Source organism: Sciurus vulgaris (genome assembly GCF_902686455.1).
Source record: "Sciurus vulgaris genome assembly, chromosome: 3".
Taxonomy (NCBI): Eukaryota; Metazoa; Chordata; class Mammalia; order Rodentia; family Sciuridae; genus Sciurus; species Sciurus vulgaris.
The window spans coordinates 256,290-274,728 of NC_136463.1; the positions used below are offsets into that span (position 1 = coordinate 256,290).

Below are 18,439 nucleotides of genomic sequence, written 5' to 3' on the forward strand. Positions count from 1 at the left end.
CCCGAGGCGCCACCCCTCCCAAACCTGCTGTCTGTGATGTTCCCTGGCCCTAGTGTCGGCAGCCAGCTCATGTGAACACTGGTCTCTGCCAGCCACAGGGAGTTGGCAGCAGACAAAAAAGACCCTGTCCCTGCCCCCCAGAGCCAGCAGCTCAGAGACAGTGTTGGAGGGCACTTAACAGAGGGACTTCCTGCAGGAGGACGAGCTGGCAGCAGGGGCCAGAGGGGCGGAGCCAGGGCCGCCTGAACCACAAAGGGGGACAGCCAGCACAGGGGCAGTCACTGTCACAAGGGTGGGGGCCACAGTGCTGTCCTCTGGTGGATTTGGTATCCCTGTGCACTGTGGGTGTGGGGGAAGGAGGGAGTTGGGAGGATCCAGAGGAAGATGTGCCCAGCAACAGGTAGCCTCCAGTGGTTGCCTAGCAGTCACTGGTGTGATCAGGAAGTGCCTCAGGTGTGCAGGACAGGTGCTGCAGGTGTGGAGGGCAGGTGCCTCAGGTATGCAGCTAGGTAGTGCACATACATGGGGCAGGTGCCTCAGGTGTGTAGGGCAGGCACCTCAGGCACAGACAGGTGCCCGAGGTATGTGCTCACGTGCTACAGGTGTACATGGCAGGTATTGCAGGCATGTAGCCAGGTGCTTCAGGTGTGCAGGGCTGGTTCTGGCCCCATTGGTGGCTTGAGCTTGAAGGGGGCCAGGATTGTGTGTCTCACCTGGGTGCGTAGGCCAAGCCCGCAGAACCGGAGCCTGGAGCCTGAGACTTCCGAGGCACCAGAGAAACCTGAGGATCACTGAGATAAGACAGGTCCCATTCTGTGGCTTTAACTTGGGTTTTCAGAATTCAACATGTGGGTGTCCACAGAGAAAGGGCCCAACCAGCCTCTGAGCACCTGCAAGAACCACTGAACACACTGGCAGCTGGCGGCCTCTCCAGGAAGCATGGATAGACCCAGCAGGGCTATTCTTCTCCAGAGGGCACAGTGCAGGTGGCCAGGCTGGGGTGCAGGGCCATGCAGGACCTTCCCAATGACGATGCAGCCTGAAGTCCCCAATGCAGTGGCCCATAAGTCATGCAGCTCCCCTGTGGACTTCCTTGAATACAAATTCTCAATCTGTAAGTGGAAATAAGGTTGTAGTTTTACTTGTCTGACCTAAGCCTTTCAATTGTAGAACAGGCTTGGCAAAAAATGTGCAATGTTTTTTTGAGGGGAACTCATAAAAGCTGAAGTGATGCTCAAACTTAAGTTCGGCTTTGTTATAATAATTTATAAAATGCTTTGTATTTGATCTTAATTTTCATTTATTTTTATTTTTGGTCATGTGGTCATCTAACCCAGGGCTTCATGCATGCTAGACAAGCACTCTTGCTGCCCAGCTGTCACCAGCCATGATCCTAGTTTTTAAGAGAAAAGCACTTTCATGGAAGTGATGCTTACAGACATGCTCATGAATTACAACTTATTCAGTAGTTAGTGCACTAAGAATAACCCTGAGTGAGACTAACCTACGCAGGAGGTGGCACAGTGCCAATCACAGTAAATCTTACACTTACGGGGCTCTCAGGGCGTCCTGTCACCTGCCTGCCTCCTCCGTGTGAGCGGCTCTGTGGCCCTTCGGCCACCTACAGAGGTTTTATCCTCTGTTCCACTGAGGGGTGCAGGACCTCCTACTCCACAGGGCGGGAAAAGGTGTGGTCACCCCTGGAGTCCACCTGTGAGAACTGGGTTGGGTGCCACAATATGCTCCTTCCACTCTAGTCAACAGATGGGCTAAGGGTGCAGGCTCTCCACTGAACTGCCCGCAAGGTGTTTCAGTGGGCAAGCATTGCAGTACCCCAAAGCGCCGGTCACCTGCTGCTATTTTTAAGTGTGGTTGCTCCTGAGGGGACAAGAGGGGCACACCCAGTTCTCCAGTCCTGGGTGTGGGAGACCAAAATATGCCACCCTAAAATGCACTTCAAGGCATATATTGAGATGACTATTCTGAGAAACTAGAGGCACACGTGTAAGTACGAAAATATGCCCTTTTGTAAAAGAAGTGCAAGTGGGTCACTCGCGCAAGTAGTCAGGCTCCGAGGCTTTCCTCGGAGGTCCCTGCCCTATCTGAGCCCCTCCAGTCGCCCACCGCTCCTCCCACACTCGGAGGTGCTCGGGACGCCCTGCTCTCCAGGGCCTCCAGTAGAGGGGCGGCCACGGCGCCCTGCCTGGGCGCCCCCCGGCCACAACCAGAGACCAGGCCCTCAATTCGCGGAGCTCGAATCCTGCCACCCGGCTGGTCGGAGCTGCGCACCTGGAGCGCGCGCCACCCCAGGCGCCCCTCCGGTAGTACCAGGCGCCCCCGGCCAGGCTCAGCGCAGACCCGCAGACCCCGTAGCACTTGGAACCACCTTCTTTTAAGGGTGCACGGTCCACATCTGAAGGGGTCTGGTTTGGATTTTCCAGCACCACCTTCCGGCGCAGCGCAGGACCCGCACCAGGTGCTTCACCGCGGTTGGACTAGCTGCAGAATTCCGTTCCCGATTATCTCCCGCGGATGAGGGCGTGGGGCTTCGGCCGGCCAAGAGGACAGTGCAGCCAGGTAGCCGCACTCGCGGCTGGGCGCGGCCACAGGGCAGTGTGCTGGGGGCCCGCAACACCCGGCGCAAAGCAGAGGCGCCCGAGGCCCCGCCCACCGCGCGGAGAAGCCCCGCCCACCCCGCAACCCTGCCGGACCGCTGGCCGACCCTCCAGATCGACGTGTCTCTAAGCCAATCGAACGCAGCCCAGCCTCCGCTCCGCGGCCCCGAGCAGCTCGCGCAAGCGCCGTCAGCCGAGGCGGGACTGCGAACTGGAGGCGCGGGTGGTGGCTGCTGGGTGGCCATGCGGCGTCTGGGGAACCCCGCCGGGCCAGGCCAGCCGCCCTTGGTGGTAGGTGCTGGCCCGGGTGCGGGGATGGCGGCCCTCACTACCCGCCCTGCTTCCCCACCGCTCTTCCCGGGCTTGCTGCCCTCCGCGGTCTCCCAGGCGGGCGCGTCGTGGCGCGGAATCTGTCCCCTTAGGCCGCTCACCGCCCCAGCGCGCCGCCCCGCGGGCCTGCCTTTCCCGGGTCTGGGAACCTCCGGTGCGGAGGGGCTGTCTCCTGCCTGGTCGCGACTGCTCTTCTGCGCGGTGCATCTACCCAGAGCTCCTGCCCCGAGCATCCACCGGGCGACCCTGCTCTGCACACTATTCCTGCCCCAGCTCCAGGCTACAGCTCCTAACCTGCGCGGTATCTGGCGCCCCATGTCTGATTGCCTGCCCTGTACATTACCCTAAGCTCTTGGCTCTTCACACTAGCCCTGAGCAGCAGGACCCGGCTTCTGCCCTGCACTGTGGCTGGGATCTCTTGCCTGGTGCTTCTGCCCATAGCTCCTGCACCAGCCGGGTACACCTGCCTCTGCTTCGCACATCTGCTGCAGTGTGCAGAGGTGGAACAGACGTGGAGTCCGTTTCGCGTTTGTCCAGGCATTGAGCCCATGGATACAGCCTCGCCATGGACCATGTGTACCTTGAATCTTGCCAGTGTTACCGAAATTGAGGGCAGATTAATCAAGGTGCATCATTGACAAAAATTCACATACTTTGTAGGTCTTGAGAAAGTAAAAATATCCTTTTCCTTTAAAAAGGATAACCTTAAGTAAAGTTAACCTAGAAATAAATTATGGGACTTGTTTAATGGATCTAAGCACGAGCAGGAGGAGATGTCACTGGGGTCAGATCCTCAGATGGTGTTTGATTTATAAAAAACTTGGAAGTGTATTTTCAACACACATCTGTGAGCCATTCACAACTATGTTTGGATTTAGTGATTTAAAGTCATGTCTGTAGATGTCATCTTACATGTGGATAAGCAGCATGGGTATAAACACCCATGTGTCCAGACTTTGGCCTGGTCTTGTTCCTGTTGGCCTTCTCATTCAGGAATCGGTCCTCTTTCTGATCACTCACTACGATGATGTGTAAAACTAAGTCCCCTGTGGTAGCTGTTAGGTGGTATGTCCTTTCGAGTTGTTTTCCTTGAGGGACTCCCTGAGGAAAAGACAGCGCCAGTGTCAACCAGGCTGGTAGCACATGCAGCTCCGTGGAGGGTGTTCAGGGGCTTCCTTTGTAGCAGTTCTCTGACCTCAGCTTGGCAGACGTGCCCCAGCCAGCAAGGGGCCAGCCAGTTTCCACACATGCATGGGCTGGGAGGTGTACAGATCCCTGTTGAACCAGACCAGAACTGAAAACCTGAAATGACCACTGTGCCAGGAAGCACCCTGATGCCCTTCGATTCTCCCCCTCTGCAAAGCGTCTGCAAGTCCAGGGAGATCTGACACAGCCACTCCTGGGAAGTGAGGGCATGCTGGGCTTGGCAAGGCAGACCTTTTGAGTGTCCATGGCGGTGTTGGGAGCTTGCTCTGTGACGGGGGAGGGTGTTTGAGCTCTCCCACCCGGCTCACCTGTTCCTTTGAATTCCAGTCTGTCATCCTCCCCGTCCACAACGCTGACCTGTGGCTGGATGAGTGTTTGGAGTCTGTTCTGCAGCAGGACTTTGAAGGCACCATGGAGCTCTCTGTTTTTAATGATGCCAGTAAGGTACCTATGGGTTTCCTCTTGGGTGACGTAGCCCCAGTACAAGTCATTGTGGACATTTCCAGGGAGGTTTCCTGACCTGCCGATGTCCCACCTCCAGGACAAGTCTATGACTATAATTGAAAAGTGGAAACCAAAGTTAGAAGGTTCTGGCATCCTCGTGGTCGTTGGAGGCCACGATTCTCCTTCTCCCCGCGGAGGTGAGTCAATCTAATTCACGATTCCTTGTCAACTCTGAAGTGCAGTTAGTTTCATATTTTTCAGATGGTGGCAAAAGGCATCCTGTGGTCAGTAGGTCTGCTGCCTGTTCAGGGCCACCTGGACTTCAGTTTTTATTTGTTGTGCTCTGAATGTTTGTGTCCACTCCCCAGTCAGTGTACCCCAAACTCGCCCCTTGTGAGGTGCTAGGAGAGGGGGCTGTTCAGAGACACTGAAGCATGCCAGTGGAGTCTCATGAATAGAACAGGAACCTGGTGACAGAGGCCAGAGACTCCTTCGCCTCTCAGGGCCACCTCAGAGGGTGGGCAAGCAGCCCTGACCAGTACCTCCTGGACTCTGGGAGGTAAACTTCATAAGCCACTGGAACATGGTGCTTTCGTTCAGCACACAGGTCCTTGGCCCAGGCTCCACTGATCCCTCTGTCCCCACAGATCTGTCTGACCTGTGGGCCTTGCCCCAGCCAGTTGCAGGAGGCGCCCCTGTCCAGCTCGTGCTATTGGGGGTTGGCACCCTCCCCCCGGGAGAGCGTGTGGCTGGGCTCCGTATGCTTGTTCTCCCGGCAGCTGACGGACATGTGGCTCCTGGGACGGGCTGGCGTGAGCATCCGTGTGCGAGCCGTTGCCTGAGCACAGGAGCCTGGTCCGTGGGCGAGTGCCGCGGGGAACGGTGGCATGGTGCGCTCTGTCCTGGCATGCCGCAGGCTGCATCTCCGGGGATCCAGGTCCCCTGTCGCCTCTCCGCTGCTCATTTGGGGTCGCTGCCGTCATGGCCATGGCCGTCTGATGGGTGCAGAGGCTCTCCTCGTGGTTCTGATTTGCATTTGCCCATGACGAGCGAGGGTGAGCACCTTTCCATGTCCCAGTTGGCCATCGTACATCTTTAGAGACATGTCTTCTCAAGTCTTTGCCCTTTTTAAATTGGGTCGTTTGATTTTTGTTGAAAAAGGAGCTCTTTATATGTTTTGGATACAGAAGCTTTATTAGATGTGTTATGATCTTTTGTGATAATTATCTTTTTTTAAGATTTCTTAAAAAGTAGGTATTTCATCTACACTGTGTATTTCGTGAAAAAGCAATGACATTGGGATCAAATTGGTTCACCAATCTAATCAGAACAGTGCTCAGCATCTCCCATTGTTGGCAATTTCTGTCCCTCTCCACTTTCTACCGTGTCCCCAGCATCATGGCACCCTGGACCTCAGCCACCACTCCAGAAAACAGTGATCCCATGATACCTGTTCCTAATTTCTTCTCATAAGTTTGAAATTCTTTCTCTACTAGGAATCATTAATAAAGTTTTCATGCTTTTTATGAAAGACTTGACATGATACAATGGTCCTGTCTGTTTGGCAGCAAGGACAGTTTTCTACTAGTCTTCATCATATAGTAAACTGCTAAAGGGAAAAAAGGAAGATCCATATTTCTTGAGTTTTTTCCAAACCTGAATTTCTTCTCCATCTATCATGAATGAAACCCAAGATCCACGCTTCTTATTGGAACTATTTTTCTTATTGGGTTTTTTTTTCAGATCCAGAGTTTCTTCTAAATCTACAATAAAACAGCCACAGGATTGGGAACATTGTTTCTGAGATAGACCCATTTACTGATGAGAAAGTCCAATTCTAATTGGGGAAATTTACCTGAGACCCAGCCTTTTCAGTTTAACATTACACCTGCTACCTAGAAAAAGAAATCAAAGTACCCATCTGGGTTGAAGGAAAAGAGTTTCTTATGAATTTATAAAAAATGGAACAATGTAATTTAAATTCCAAAAAAGTCAAATGGTGGTACATAAGATATTTTTGTTTCTTTTTCTTAGGAAGAAAGGAGTTATGTGGAAACTTCTCATTTTTTTCTTGTATCCTAAAAGTTTTCTATACTTATTAGCTAATAGTTTTCTTCTTCTTCTTCTTCATTTTTTTTTTTTGTGGGTTTTTAGAATTTTCTGTGTTTAAGTTTGCATAATCTAGGAAAAGAGAGTTTCACTTCTTTCTGATGTGTATTTCATCTCCTTTTCTTATTCAATTGCCTTGGTTAAAGCTTCTAGTAGAGTGTTTAATAGAAGTAGTGGCAGTGGGCATCCTTGTTATCATCCTGAGCTTAGGGAAACACTTTCATTTTTTCACAGGTTGTGTGAGTGTGTGCATGTGGTGCTGGGGCTCAGACCCTGGGCCTCGTGTGCATGTGTGTACCATCTTCCTCTGTTGAACATGATGTTCCCCGTGGGTTTCGTAAATGACAAGGGGGAAGTTCTTTTTCCTATTGTAGTCAGGTTTTCTTTAAAAATCACGCAGTGGGGTTGGATTTCCCAGCGGCTTCCTCCTCTCTGTGATGATCAGGTGGTCCCCTGGCTCTGTTGAGATGACACCTGGCCTCAGTGGCCTCCTGGGCCGAGCTGCTCTCCATGTTGAGAGCCCCACGGGTGGAGGCAGTGGTTCTGGCTTGTGGCTGGACTCGGGCATATACGTTCACAGGGGACGCTCGTCCCAGTTCTCATGGTATCCCCGTGGCGTGGGAATCGCGTGCTCCTCGCCTGGAGGAGCAGCTGGGAAGAGGAGCGCTCTGCTGGCCTTTCTGGGAAGTGCTGGGAAGGGTCTGCGCTCCCCTCTGGGGCCTCACTGTGAAGCTGCTGTCCTGGGCTCTGCTTCTCAGGAGGTCTTGACCCTGAGGCACTGTCTCTGATGGTCTGCTCAGGTGTCTGCCTGGGGGGGTTTGGTCTCTGCGTTTCTGGCAGGGGTGTTGGCAGTACTCAGGCCCTGACTGCAGGCGTCCGTCTCCCCTCTGCTTCCTCATCCCTGTCATCACTTCTGTCCGTCTCTTCAAGGAGCCACCCTTGTCCAGTAGCTTCTGCTGTGTTGTCTTCACTCTGGTTTTTGTGATTCCGCCCTGCCATCTGCGTTCCGCATGCTCCTCTTTTCCTGGCTCCTCTAGGTGTGAGGTTAGGGGGCGGAGACTCCTTCTGTGCAGTTGATGCAGCCACCCACGCCTCTCAGTACTGCCCGCCATGCCCTGCTTGTCCCCTGGCCTCAGGAACTCTGATTTCCCATGTGTTCTTCCACCCACGGGTTGTTGCACTAGTTACAGGTCCCCAGTACCCTGGCCGAGAGGCCGTGCACTAGTTACGGGTCCCCAGTACCCTGGCCGAGAGGCCGTGCACTAGTTACGGGTCCCCAGTACCCTGGCCGAGAGGCCGTGCACTAGTTACGGGTCCCCAGTACCCTGGCCGAGAGGCCGTGCACTAGTTACGGGTCCCCAGTACCCTGGCCGAGAGGCCGTGCACTAGTTACGGGTCCCCAGTACCCTGGCCGAGAGGCCGTGCACTAGTTACGGGTCCCCAGTACCCTGGCCGAGAGGCCGTGCACTAGTTACGGGTCCCCAGTACCCTGGCCGAGAGGCCGTGCACTAGTTACGGGTCCCCAGTACCCTGGCCGAGAGGCCGTGCACTAGTTACGGGTCCCCAGTACCCTGGCCGAGAGGCCGTGCACTAGTTACGGGTCCCCAGTACCCTGGCCGAGAGGCCGTGCACTAGTTACGGGTCCCCAGTACCCTGGCCGAGAGGCCGTGCACTAGTTACGGGTCCCCATTACCCTGTGTGAGAGGCCGTGCACTAGTTACGGGTCCCCAGTACCCTGGCTGAGAGGCCGTGCACTAGTTACGGGTCTCCAGTACCCTGGCTGATAGGTTGTGCACTAGTTACGGGTCCCCAGTACCCTGTGTGAGAGGCCGTGCACTAGTTACGGGTCCCCAGTACCCTGACTGAGAGGCCGTGCACTAGTTACGGGTCCCCAGTATCCTTACTGAGAGGCCGTGCACTAGTTACGGGTCCCCAGTACCCTGACTGAGAGGCTGTGCACTAGTTACGGGTCCCCAGTACCCTGACTGAGAGGCCGTGCACTAGTTACGGGTCCCCAGTACCGTGGCCGAGAGGCCGTGCACTAGTTACGGGTCCCCAGTACCCTGACCGAGAGGCTGTGCACTAGTTACGGGTCCCCAGTACCCTGACTGAGAGGCCGTGCACTAGTTACGGGTCCCCAGTACCCTGACCGAGAGGCCGTGCACTAGTTACGGGTCCCCAGTACCCTGACCGAGAGGCCGTGCACTAGTTACGGGTCCCTAGTACCCTGGCTGAGATGCTGTGCATCTTCCCCTGCTCCAGTCAAGCATGCTGTAGGCACACTGGGCCTGCCTGTCAGGCTTCCATGCCAAGATCACATTGGGCTTTCGGAATACCCCTCGCAGTGGGCCGGTGTTTCAGAGGGCATGTGGGAGCCCTGAGCCGGACAGTGTGCTTCTTGGGGGAAGTGTGTGTTCCTGTGTTTTCCATGCAGGGATGGCTTGATCAGCCGGGGGGCTGCACTGGCTGAGGGTCTGCTCAGGAGTGCTCTTGGTTTACACAGGTGAAGACTCAGGTCCTCCCAGAAACATACCTCTCACAGAGAGCCAGCTGCTGAGGTCCCCTGAAGTGGGACCCCTGCTCCTCTCCGTCGGGGAGGTCAGACGCTCCTTGAACCTCTGACAGCAAGCAGTTGACCTTCCTCGTGGTGGCACTGTTGAGGGGTCTCCCTGTCTGCCCAGCTGAGATTGTTGGGGAGGAGCTCCTGCCTGCTCGCCCTGAGGAGGCTGGCTTCTGTCAGTGCCCTCTCCCGGGCGCAGCTCTGAGCGGCTCCACTGTCCAGTGGGCTGCAGAGACCCCTTCCTGCTCTGCCCTGTGCTGGAGCAGCTCTTTGGTCCAGGTTCTCGGGAGCTAGCTCTGTGCCCACCTTGCTCTGCTCAGGTGGCCGGGATTTGGCTGCAGCATGTCCTGAGCGTGTGAGTGCCCTGGCTGGAGTCTGGGCAGGTGGCCTCCCTGGTCATTTCCTTTGTTTCTGTGTGTTGCCAAAATCTCAGTCCTCGTCCCCGATGCCAATCCAATAATGAGGATCTGGTTTTGAGAAAAAGGAAAAGCAGGTTTATTGCTCTGCTAGCAAAGGAGACGCACAGGGGTCTCCTGTCCCAGGGGCTGTGATTCTGCCCATCGGCAGGAACAGGGCCTTTTAAATGGTGACTCAAAGGCTACCGTCCACGTGTCCCCGTTGGATTGTAATTCACTTGTTAATTTGGGAGACAGTCATTTCTGAGATCTCTGGTACCATCCCGAACGCCTGGGTGACTTCCTTCCTATGGTGGGTGTGTGCTCAGGGGCAGGGGACTCTGCCTAGGATGGGAGGAAGGGTGATCCTGTGTTCCCTGAGATTAGGGAGGGGGAGAGGCTAGAGAGGAGCGGGCAGAGAGGAAGAGAAACACGCCCGTCGTGAAGACCAGTCGCAGCGGCAGAGCAGCAAGGGCTGTGTTCAAAGCATAGAGTGGACCCCGTTATGTATGGGTGGGTCATTCACTAACTGGAAGCTGGCTCGGCACCAGGGTTTAACACTGGAAGTCAGTCTGCATCCGTGCTGAACCCCTGTCTAGTTGGGTCCTCTGAGAATTTGGTGAGCACCAGTGTAGCCCCCGTGGTGCTGGAGTTGGCCATGTGCCACCAGAAACAGGACAGGACCACCTGGTGGCCCTGTGCTTCCCTCCTGGTGGCACAAGTCAGGAGGGCTGAGGGCTAGCTGAATCACACACTGGCGTGTCCCCTTGAGACTGTGACCTGGCTTGTCTGAACTTCGAATACCAGGTTTGTTCTTTCAGCCTGTTTGGCGATGTTACTTCTGGGTGGCATGGATCCTGCACCGGGTTGTTAGGGCACTGCTGGGATGTGGGCGCCTCCTTCCAGGGGAAGCGGCTCCCTGCCCTGCCCCACACCTGCCATCCGGGCCGAGCTTGCTGAGTGCTGTTTCTGCACGTCACTCCTCTTCAGCAGGCCCTGGCCATAACCCCTGCCTGACCCGATGGTCCACTCCTGCAGTGCTCCTGGGTGGTACCCCCACGTGTGCTCTTTCCACTCAGATCTGGCATGCTGAGCCCCTCCTGGCCCCGCTGTGGTGCTTTCTGTTCTCTGCACCTCCTCTGCTGCTCTCTGTACCCTTCACCTGGCCCTCGGCCCTGGTCCTTGTCCAGCTCCTGCCTGTCGTGGTGTCTTTGAAGGCCAGGGTTTTCTTCACACATCTGTTAAACTGGAATTTCCCTTAGGAAAGTGCAGGTGTGGTAGCCCACTGCCACCCAGCACGCCCTAACCGCCCAGGTGAGCGAGGTCAGCAGCCCCAGGCCTCCCTCCTGGTGGCCAGGCCAGGAGGGGCCCCCCTCTGCGGCTGGCCTGGTACCCCGTGCTCAGTGCTGCTGCCGCATGCCCTCTGGGCCGTCCGTGCCCCCTGCTGAGCATTTCTGGATTCCTGTCTGCGTTTGGGCAGCTCCGACTCAGGGCTCTTAGGCCAAGTGCTGCTCCCAGGACCTGCGAAGCTCTGCCGGGTCTGTGTCAAGCTGTGCACTGGGCCATCAGGGCGGGTGTGCGGGTGCTGGGGTGGCAGGCACTGGCAGCAGCCTCGGCCTGCCCGGTGTGCAGGTCCAGGAGTCGTCTGGCGTCTGGTTGGGGAGTGCACAGCTGCCTGCAGCAGACCCCGGACTCCTCCTGGACTCCTCTGGGCTCTTTCCCTTTGCTTCAGCTCTGCCTGGGGCTGGCAGGTGCCTGCACGTCCGTCACTGCACGGGATGGTCTCCACTGACCTTCACCGTCCTTCCAGTGCCCACTCAATTGGGGAATGCAGACTGCTCCCAGGTTCCTCGGAGGGTAAAGTACACTAAGCTTTGTGCGGTTGAAAACTGAATTGTCAGAGCTTTTTTCTCTTTCTTCCAACAGTTGGATATTCTAAAAATCAAGCAATTGCTCAGAGCTCAGGGGCTTACCTCTGCTTCTTGGATTCAGTAAGTACCTCTTTCGTTTTGTCATGAGTGTGTCCACATTGGTTGAGTAGTGATTGCACATTTCAGCATGGTGCTTTTAGTTGTCAGTGGATCTTTCATGTATTCATGAAATTTCATGTATTTCATGAAATTTCATGTATTCCCAGCTGAGGCTGGGACCCAGGGCCTCACACATGCCAGGCAGGCACTTGACCACTGAGCCACAACCCAGCCCTTAGCTTGGTTCTTGAAAACCATTTTTCTCTGTTACGATCAGACATAAAGATGAAAGTCGGGCTGTTGCTGCTTCATTGCCAGAGCACATAGTGAGTCGACCGTGAATAGATAGATAAAATGTGAAAGTGCACCATGAAGAGTGTGAACCAAGTGGAGCCAAGGGAACCATGCTGGACAGAGGCCACTCAGGAGGCTGCAGGCTGCGCATGGGAGGAGCCCGTGACCATGGTGAGAAGCCAGGCGTGGGCAGCGGGCAGTGGCCTGGTGTGAGTGCAGCAATGGTGGCCTGAGAGGTCCGGGCAGGCCCGTTCAGTCACGGACATAAATGTTTAATCAAGCACAGTTGAAATCAGCCAGGTGTGTTTTACACAGGTGGTGTCAGTGGCGACAGTGGCCAAGGTGTTCTGTTCGGGGACTTGAGGAAATGCTCACACTGGCTCCCGGAGCTTGCCGCTAGTATCCCAGAGGAGGGTCTCTACACTAAGGTGCGCGAGGCTGTGTACAGCCAAACGTTAGAAACAAGCAAGTGGGCTGGCAGGAAACGGAGTCCAGGAGCCCTCAGACTGCAGGCCAGGTGGTGGTGTGGGTGAGCGGAACATGCCAGGGCACGTTCGGATTTGGGTCTGCTTTTAGTCACAGCAGGGTGAACCTTGATCCTCGCCCACTGCTGCCACCAGGCTCCTGCAGGATGGATGTGGCTCCTGCGCCTGGGGCCGTGTCTGTCCTGGCTTGGCTGAACTGACTCACAAAGGAAGACCTCGTCTCGTGTTGTCTGGGGAGATGGCGTGCCTATGAGCAGGCCAGGTGAACTGTCCACTCTGTGCTCCTGAAAGCAGAGGCCTGCATCCAGGCGCTGTGGGTGCTGGTCCCCAGTCCAGCTCTGGCTCTCTGGCTCTCATCTGAGACCCCAACGCCTCGGATCTCTCCCATGGCCTTCCACGCGCTGCGGGAAACCAGGAATATGCTTCTGAGTTGCTCGGCAAGGCAGATCTGACCTCTGCAGAGAAGGGCTGCGACTGAGCCCGGCAGCAAGCACACCTGGGCAGCAGCCCTCCTCCGTTTATCCGTAATGCAGCGCTGCCTCTGCCCTGACAGGAGGAGCTTGGGTTGCGGTCCATGCAGTTGGCTGATTTTAAAACTGGACAAAGGAAAGGACTGTAGTTAAAATGGCCACAGTTGGCTTTTATCCCAGTTAAGGCTGAATACTGTATTCTGAAAATGGACCACTGGACTTTCTATTTCTCTCTCTCCAGAAATAGAAATCGCCCCCCTCAATTTCCCCCTTTCTCTTTGTGAAATTTTGGACTCATTCTTATTTTTGTTCTTGTACCTTTGGTATTGCCATCCATCCTGGACACATGGACTTTTTGGGGTGGAAACTTCCCATGGTAACGAGTTCTGCCCTTTGCAGCAGTTGGGAGAGCCGTCCCTGCGATCAGGAGCTGTTAAAGCTTGTCTTCCTTGCAGGTCTTGATTAAAATCAAGTTCCAGGCTGGAAGTGATGAACTGTGAACTCCAGAAGGGGAGTCTGAGCAGCAGCTCCTCATGATCATACCAGCAAAACAGCACAGATAGGTCTCAGAACAAACTTGTGACTCTGACAGAGCTTTTTACCATATTTATCAGGCACTTCTGCATAAAGCCCTTCCTTTATAACCTCACAGTTTTACATACTTTTGGGAGGACTGACACAAATGTACCTCTCAAGTGAAAGAACTATTGTCTTACCGTTTAAATGTCCATGTGTGGCTGTGCTTTGGTCATTCTCTCCTGCCAGGTGTCCAGGACCAAGGGGGTCAAAATTGACCTCTTTGCTATCTACTGTTACAGTCAGCTGAGATTTGTCAGGGATCGTGCTTGGGAACTTGTGAGACGCTTCTTGATCCTTTAGCTTTTCCTCTACCAATAGTGCCATCTGCCAGATGGGCCAGTGTCTTGCTGACCATGTGTGGCTTCCTTTGGAAGCACCAGGGACATTTCCCTCTCCCATGACCGTCCTGTTTCAGAATGTGCACTGGGAGGCTTCCTGTTCTCTAGGGTCCTCTCAATCCGCCTGATCAGGAGGTCAGGTGAGTCACCAGTGTTGTAGGGCAGCCCTGAGAGGGGTCCTGTCATTCCCTGGCTCCTGGCTGACCTCAGAGAGCAAGGGCTGCTCTTTCCTTAGCCCTTTTGTTTCCTTGGCACTGGTCTCCAGGTTTGGTTCTAAGCATCCAGCAGGCCAGCTTCACCAGTCTTGAAGTACAGGTGCTGGGTCTTAAACTGCAGTCTGTAGTCTGATGGTCACCCCTTCCGTTCAGTGCTCGAGGTCAGCCTCACGTCCATCTGTGCTAGGTGCTGCTTGCGATCTCGGTGAAGTCGGGTCGTTCCGCTGAAGCAGTGCTTCCCTAGAACACTGAGTTCTGTAAGGACACACTTTTAGCCCTTTAAAGGCTTATGTTCTTGGAGAACACGAATATAAGAAGTCAGTAATGATATAGGATCACAGTTACACCAATGTCCTTCCGTTAACTAAATGTCAAAGAGAAGTTTAGAATCCATAGTGTAGGGCGACTCTAATCACAGGTCTACGTGTGTCAGCAAAATATAACAAAACATAACTTTAAGTCTCTCATATGTTGTTACGGTTTGTATGTGAGGTACAAAAAGCCCACATGTGAGACAACGCCAGTGAGTTCAGATGAGCTTACCAGGACCTTGACCCAGTCAGTGAGTTGATCCTGATGGGACTGACTGGGTGGCCACTGGAGGCAGCTGGGTGTGGCTGGAGGATGTGGGCATCGGGGTGTGGCTTTGGGGCACATGTTTGTATCTGGCAAGTGGAGATCTCGCTCTGCCTCCTGGTCACTGTGCTGTGAGCTGCACCGCGTGCTCTGCCTTGATATTCAGCTTTGCCTCGAGCCCCAAGGGACGAAGTCTGCTGTCTGCGGATGGAGACCTCTGAAACCATGGGCCCACTGTCCTGGTCAGACCCTCGTCACAGGTGAAGAAGCTGACTAAAACGAACGTTTAGGAGACAGTGTTGATGGTCAGAAGTGGACTCACTGTCTGATATGTGAATGCGTCTCACTTCCATAATGATGGAACAGTCATGTGCGTGTGTCGGTCTTAGGTTCTGAGGTGTGGCCTTGAGGTCCCAAGGTTCTACAAGGTTCTGTGGGCTTCCTGGGGATTCTGTGCAGGTGTGTGTGTGTGTGTGTGTGTATGGTGGTCTTGTGTGCTGGAAGGTCCTGTGGTTCTGGAAGGTTCTGTGGGCTTCCTGGGGATTTTGTGGTTGTGTGTGGTGCTGGTCTTGCATGCCGTGGCCTGGAGGCTTGTGGTTTTGTGTACAGAGCCTTCGGTCTCTGCCCTGGTTCCTGGTCCTCTGGTGTCTCCTGGGTCAGTTTGTCCTGCGCTCTGCTGCTGGTTGGGCTTGGACTGGTCACGGGAAGCCTTGTGGAGCCTGGCACCGCCCAGCCTGAGGGAAGGCCCAGCCAGAAGTAGGCTGATAACCAGACCATGGTGCCCCCGACAGCCTCTTGGCTCCTGCCCTGCGGCCCTCGCACCTTCAATTCACCTTCCTCCGCCTGAAGTGAGCATCCTCCCGAGACGTTGCTCTTGGTTTTCGGAGCTGGCCGGCGTGTGCCTTTAGCTGTACCTGCATGACCACACCTGGACCTGCAACCCCAGGCTGGAGAGCGCTGCGGGAGCCGCCCTCGTCCAGCCGGGCCCCAGGCCTGCTTCCATGCTGGCCTGCTGTTTCTGCAGGGTTTGAGCCTGGTTCAGGGAGGGACACACAACCGTCCTGTCCTCCTGCCTGCACCTCGGGTCTGAGGTGACGTGGGCAGGCGACATGGGTGGCTGTAGAGCTGGTTGCGGGTGGACTCTGACAGTGGCCGAGCCTCTGCCTGGGCCTCCTTGAAGCAGTGGGTGAGCTGAGCCCCGCAGCCGGGCGATGCCACACCGTTCCAGTGACCCTGTCACTCCCCGTAGGCACGGCGCCCTCTGCTCGGCCTCTGGCCACTCTGGGAATGGTCAGGACTTTGGTTTTTCTGTTGGTCTCCCTTTCTTATTGTTCATCACGGGTGGTAACCTTGAGCTTACGATGTGCTTTTCTCCAGGACGACGCCATGATGCCTGGGAGGGTGAGGCTGCAGTACGAGGCTGCTGTCCAGCACCCCACAAGCGTGAGTACCGCCACCCAGACGGGCGGCCACACGCTGCCCAGGTGGAGGGCTTTCCTTGGGAGGGAGTCTTGGCGGTGAGCCTCTGGGCACTGGGGCACCCTCCCCTGCAGAGGAGCTGCTCCTTGTGTGGGGCACTGGGCACTTAAACACTGGCTGAACGGGGGTTTCGCAGTACTGGGCTGAAACCCCAGGGCCCTGTGCGTGCTCGCGGGCCTCCGCCACTGAGCCGCAGCCCCAGACTGTCAGTCCTTCTCAACCGCGGTGGGCGGTGGCAGTGCTGCAGGAAGCACACCCTACCCCTCGCACAGAGCTGCCCTGTGCCTGGCTCTGGCAGGAGGGCCGCAGTCTGCGCCACTGGCTACGTAGAAGGGCGGGCAGAGGGAAGGGCTGCAGTCAAACCTGCAGACTGGATTCAGGTTGAAAAGCTCAAGATGGCTGCCACTGGACCTTAATCCCAGTTTCGCATCTAACACTGAGCACCATGTTCCGAAAATGGACCGCAGATCTTGTTTCTCACATGTGTTAGAAGCCAAGCCCTCACTGGGAAGGACGGCTGAGCCTGAGCGGCTGCTGTCCCCAACCCTCCCAGGGCTGTCCCACCTTCCTGGTGGGGACAGAGCCCAGGTGTCCTATCCAGGCTGTCTCGTCTTTAGGGGCCTCGGCTCATCCTCCACATGCAGAGGGAGGCAGGGGGCACTGTCCCAGGAGAACCGAATTGACGGTGGCCGTGGCCACCTGCTCTGTGATGCCACAGGGCTGCCTTCCTGGGGGAGGAGGAGGGCAGCTTTGGGCATCCATGTGCCTGGCGTCCAGGTCTGCCCCTCCTGCCTGGCCCCCAGGGCACACACACCGAGGGTTGGCTTGCAGGCCATCAGCGGCTCAGAAAAAGGCCTCTCTGAGCTGGAACTGCTCAGCCTGGCGGCCTCTGCTCGTCCAGCCTGATTCCTGCCCCTCCAGTTGGCCTTCTCGGGGGGCTCTGAGCAAGCTCACTTTGCTGCGTTGAAGAGATTTAGCACCTTTTACTCCTGTCCGGCTTCCTTGTCCCGGACCCATGGGTCTTGATGCTGCACATCAAGAGGGCAGTGGTGAGGCTGGCTGTGTGGACACAGGCCCCGGGGTCTCTCATCCTGGAACGGGAGGTGCACTCTCTGGCCCCAAGCTGATGCCCAGGACTCTTCCTCTCTGCACTGGAGTTGCTTTTGTTGCTTAAACTTGGGCATCTGTCGCACACACACGTGCTTGGGCCGTGCCAGTCCGAAGGCAGGAGACACCCCTGGCTGTGCCTGGAGAGGCCCCTTGGGCTCACACCGGCGGCCCTGAGCAGCACCCTGGCTATCTTGAGGGTGGCGCTGTCCCTCTGAGGCATGAGCCAGGCCAGCCCACAGCCCTCAGATGCCTGCCTTGCCCTGTCCTTCCTTTGCTGCTGCCTCTGGCCCTCTGCACCCAGGGCCGAGGGGAGCACCTGAGGCTCGCAGGCTGTGAAGGCAGGCGGGAAGACAGGCTGGGCACAGGCCACTCTCGGGAGCAGAGGTGCCACGTGCCGCCCGTCGTGGCACGCGGGGTCTGGGCTCGGGCCGAAGGCCCAGAATGAGGCCAGGGTCTTCCTTGGGCACATCTGACCAGGCTCTGAGAAGGGTCGTGGGCAGACCCACAAAGTGCGTGAGTGTGTGTGTCCGCGCAGTTGCTGACCGCAGGCCACAGCATCACTTTCTCACAGTCCAGGCATGGAGCCCTGCATTTCTTCCTTCCCCTTGGGAGCCCCACAGCTCGGCCTGTGGGCACACCGTCCACGCCTGCCCCAGGACTTGCTTACCCCAGGCTCCGCCATGTGGCTTTGGGATTGCCGCCCAGTCACGGGCTCCTCAGGTGCACCATTTGGGGCCAGCTCCTGTGGGGAAGAGGAGCCTTGGGAGCCAGGTCTGGGCAGCTCTGGGTCGCCCGTGCGAGGAGGCTGCAGAGGCTCTGGCAGTTCTGCACGTGGAAGTCGGGCAAGCTGGAGAAGGAGGCATCGCAGCACCCTTGTCCAGCACCAGGCCGTGCCCCACGCTGAGGACACTGCTGGGTAGAGCCTTCCATGAGACGAGGCCGCCCAGCTGCAAGCAAGATGCCATGTCTGTGGTCTGTGCACAGGCGACCACAGGCTGGGACGGCTGCTGCGAGTGCCCAGGCACGCTGTGCGTGGCTGTGGAGGGCTGGCCCCGAGTGCCGAGGGCCTGGGGTGAGCGGCCTCAGGCGCGCGCTCACCTCCGCCCTCCGCCCTTCTCGTGGCACCTCTTCAGGGATGCTCGTGAGCTTGGCAAGGAAGCAGACGGTCAGGTTGGGCTCCATGAAGTCCTAGGCTGCGGCTTCCCTTGATGAGCTTCTGGTAGGTTCTCTGGACACCTCCCAGCGTGTAGGAGAAGATGTGCCC

General features: G+C 56.3%; 1 protein-coding gene across 14 annotated transcripts in view; it reads left to right on the forward strand.

Moving 5' to 3' along the window:
- The first annotated feature begins 2,810 nt into the window (after window positions 1-2,810).
- Window positions 2,811-18,439, forward strand: part of B3GNTL1 (UDP-GlcNAc:betaGal beta-1,3-N-acetylglucosaminyltransferase like 1) — a 43,472-nt gene continuing 27,843 nt past the window's right edge. For 12 of the 14 annotated variants that reach the window (XR_013762428.1, XM_079131031.1, XM_079131023.1 and 9 more), the window contains exons 1-5: window positions 2,811-2,906; window positions 4,479-4,595; window positions 4,693-4,792; window positions 11,586-11,650; window positions 15,964-16,029. Coding sequence is in view for 13 of the 14 variants with exons in the window: in XM_079131031.1 (XP_078987157.1) it covers window positions 2,859-2,906; window positions 4,479-4,595; window positions 4,693-4,792; window positions 11,586-11,650; window positions 15,964-16,029 (396 nt within the window). In the remaining variant the exon portion in view is untranslated. Of the gene's footprint in view, window positions 2,907-4,478; window positions 4,596-4,657; window positions 4,793-11,585; window positions 11,651-15,963; window positions 16,030-18,439 lie in introns of all 14 variants that reach the window. The other 2 variants (XM_079131032.1, XM_079131024.1) reach the window with 2 other exon arrangements.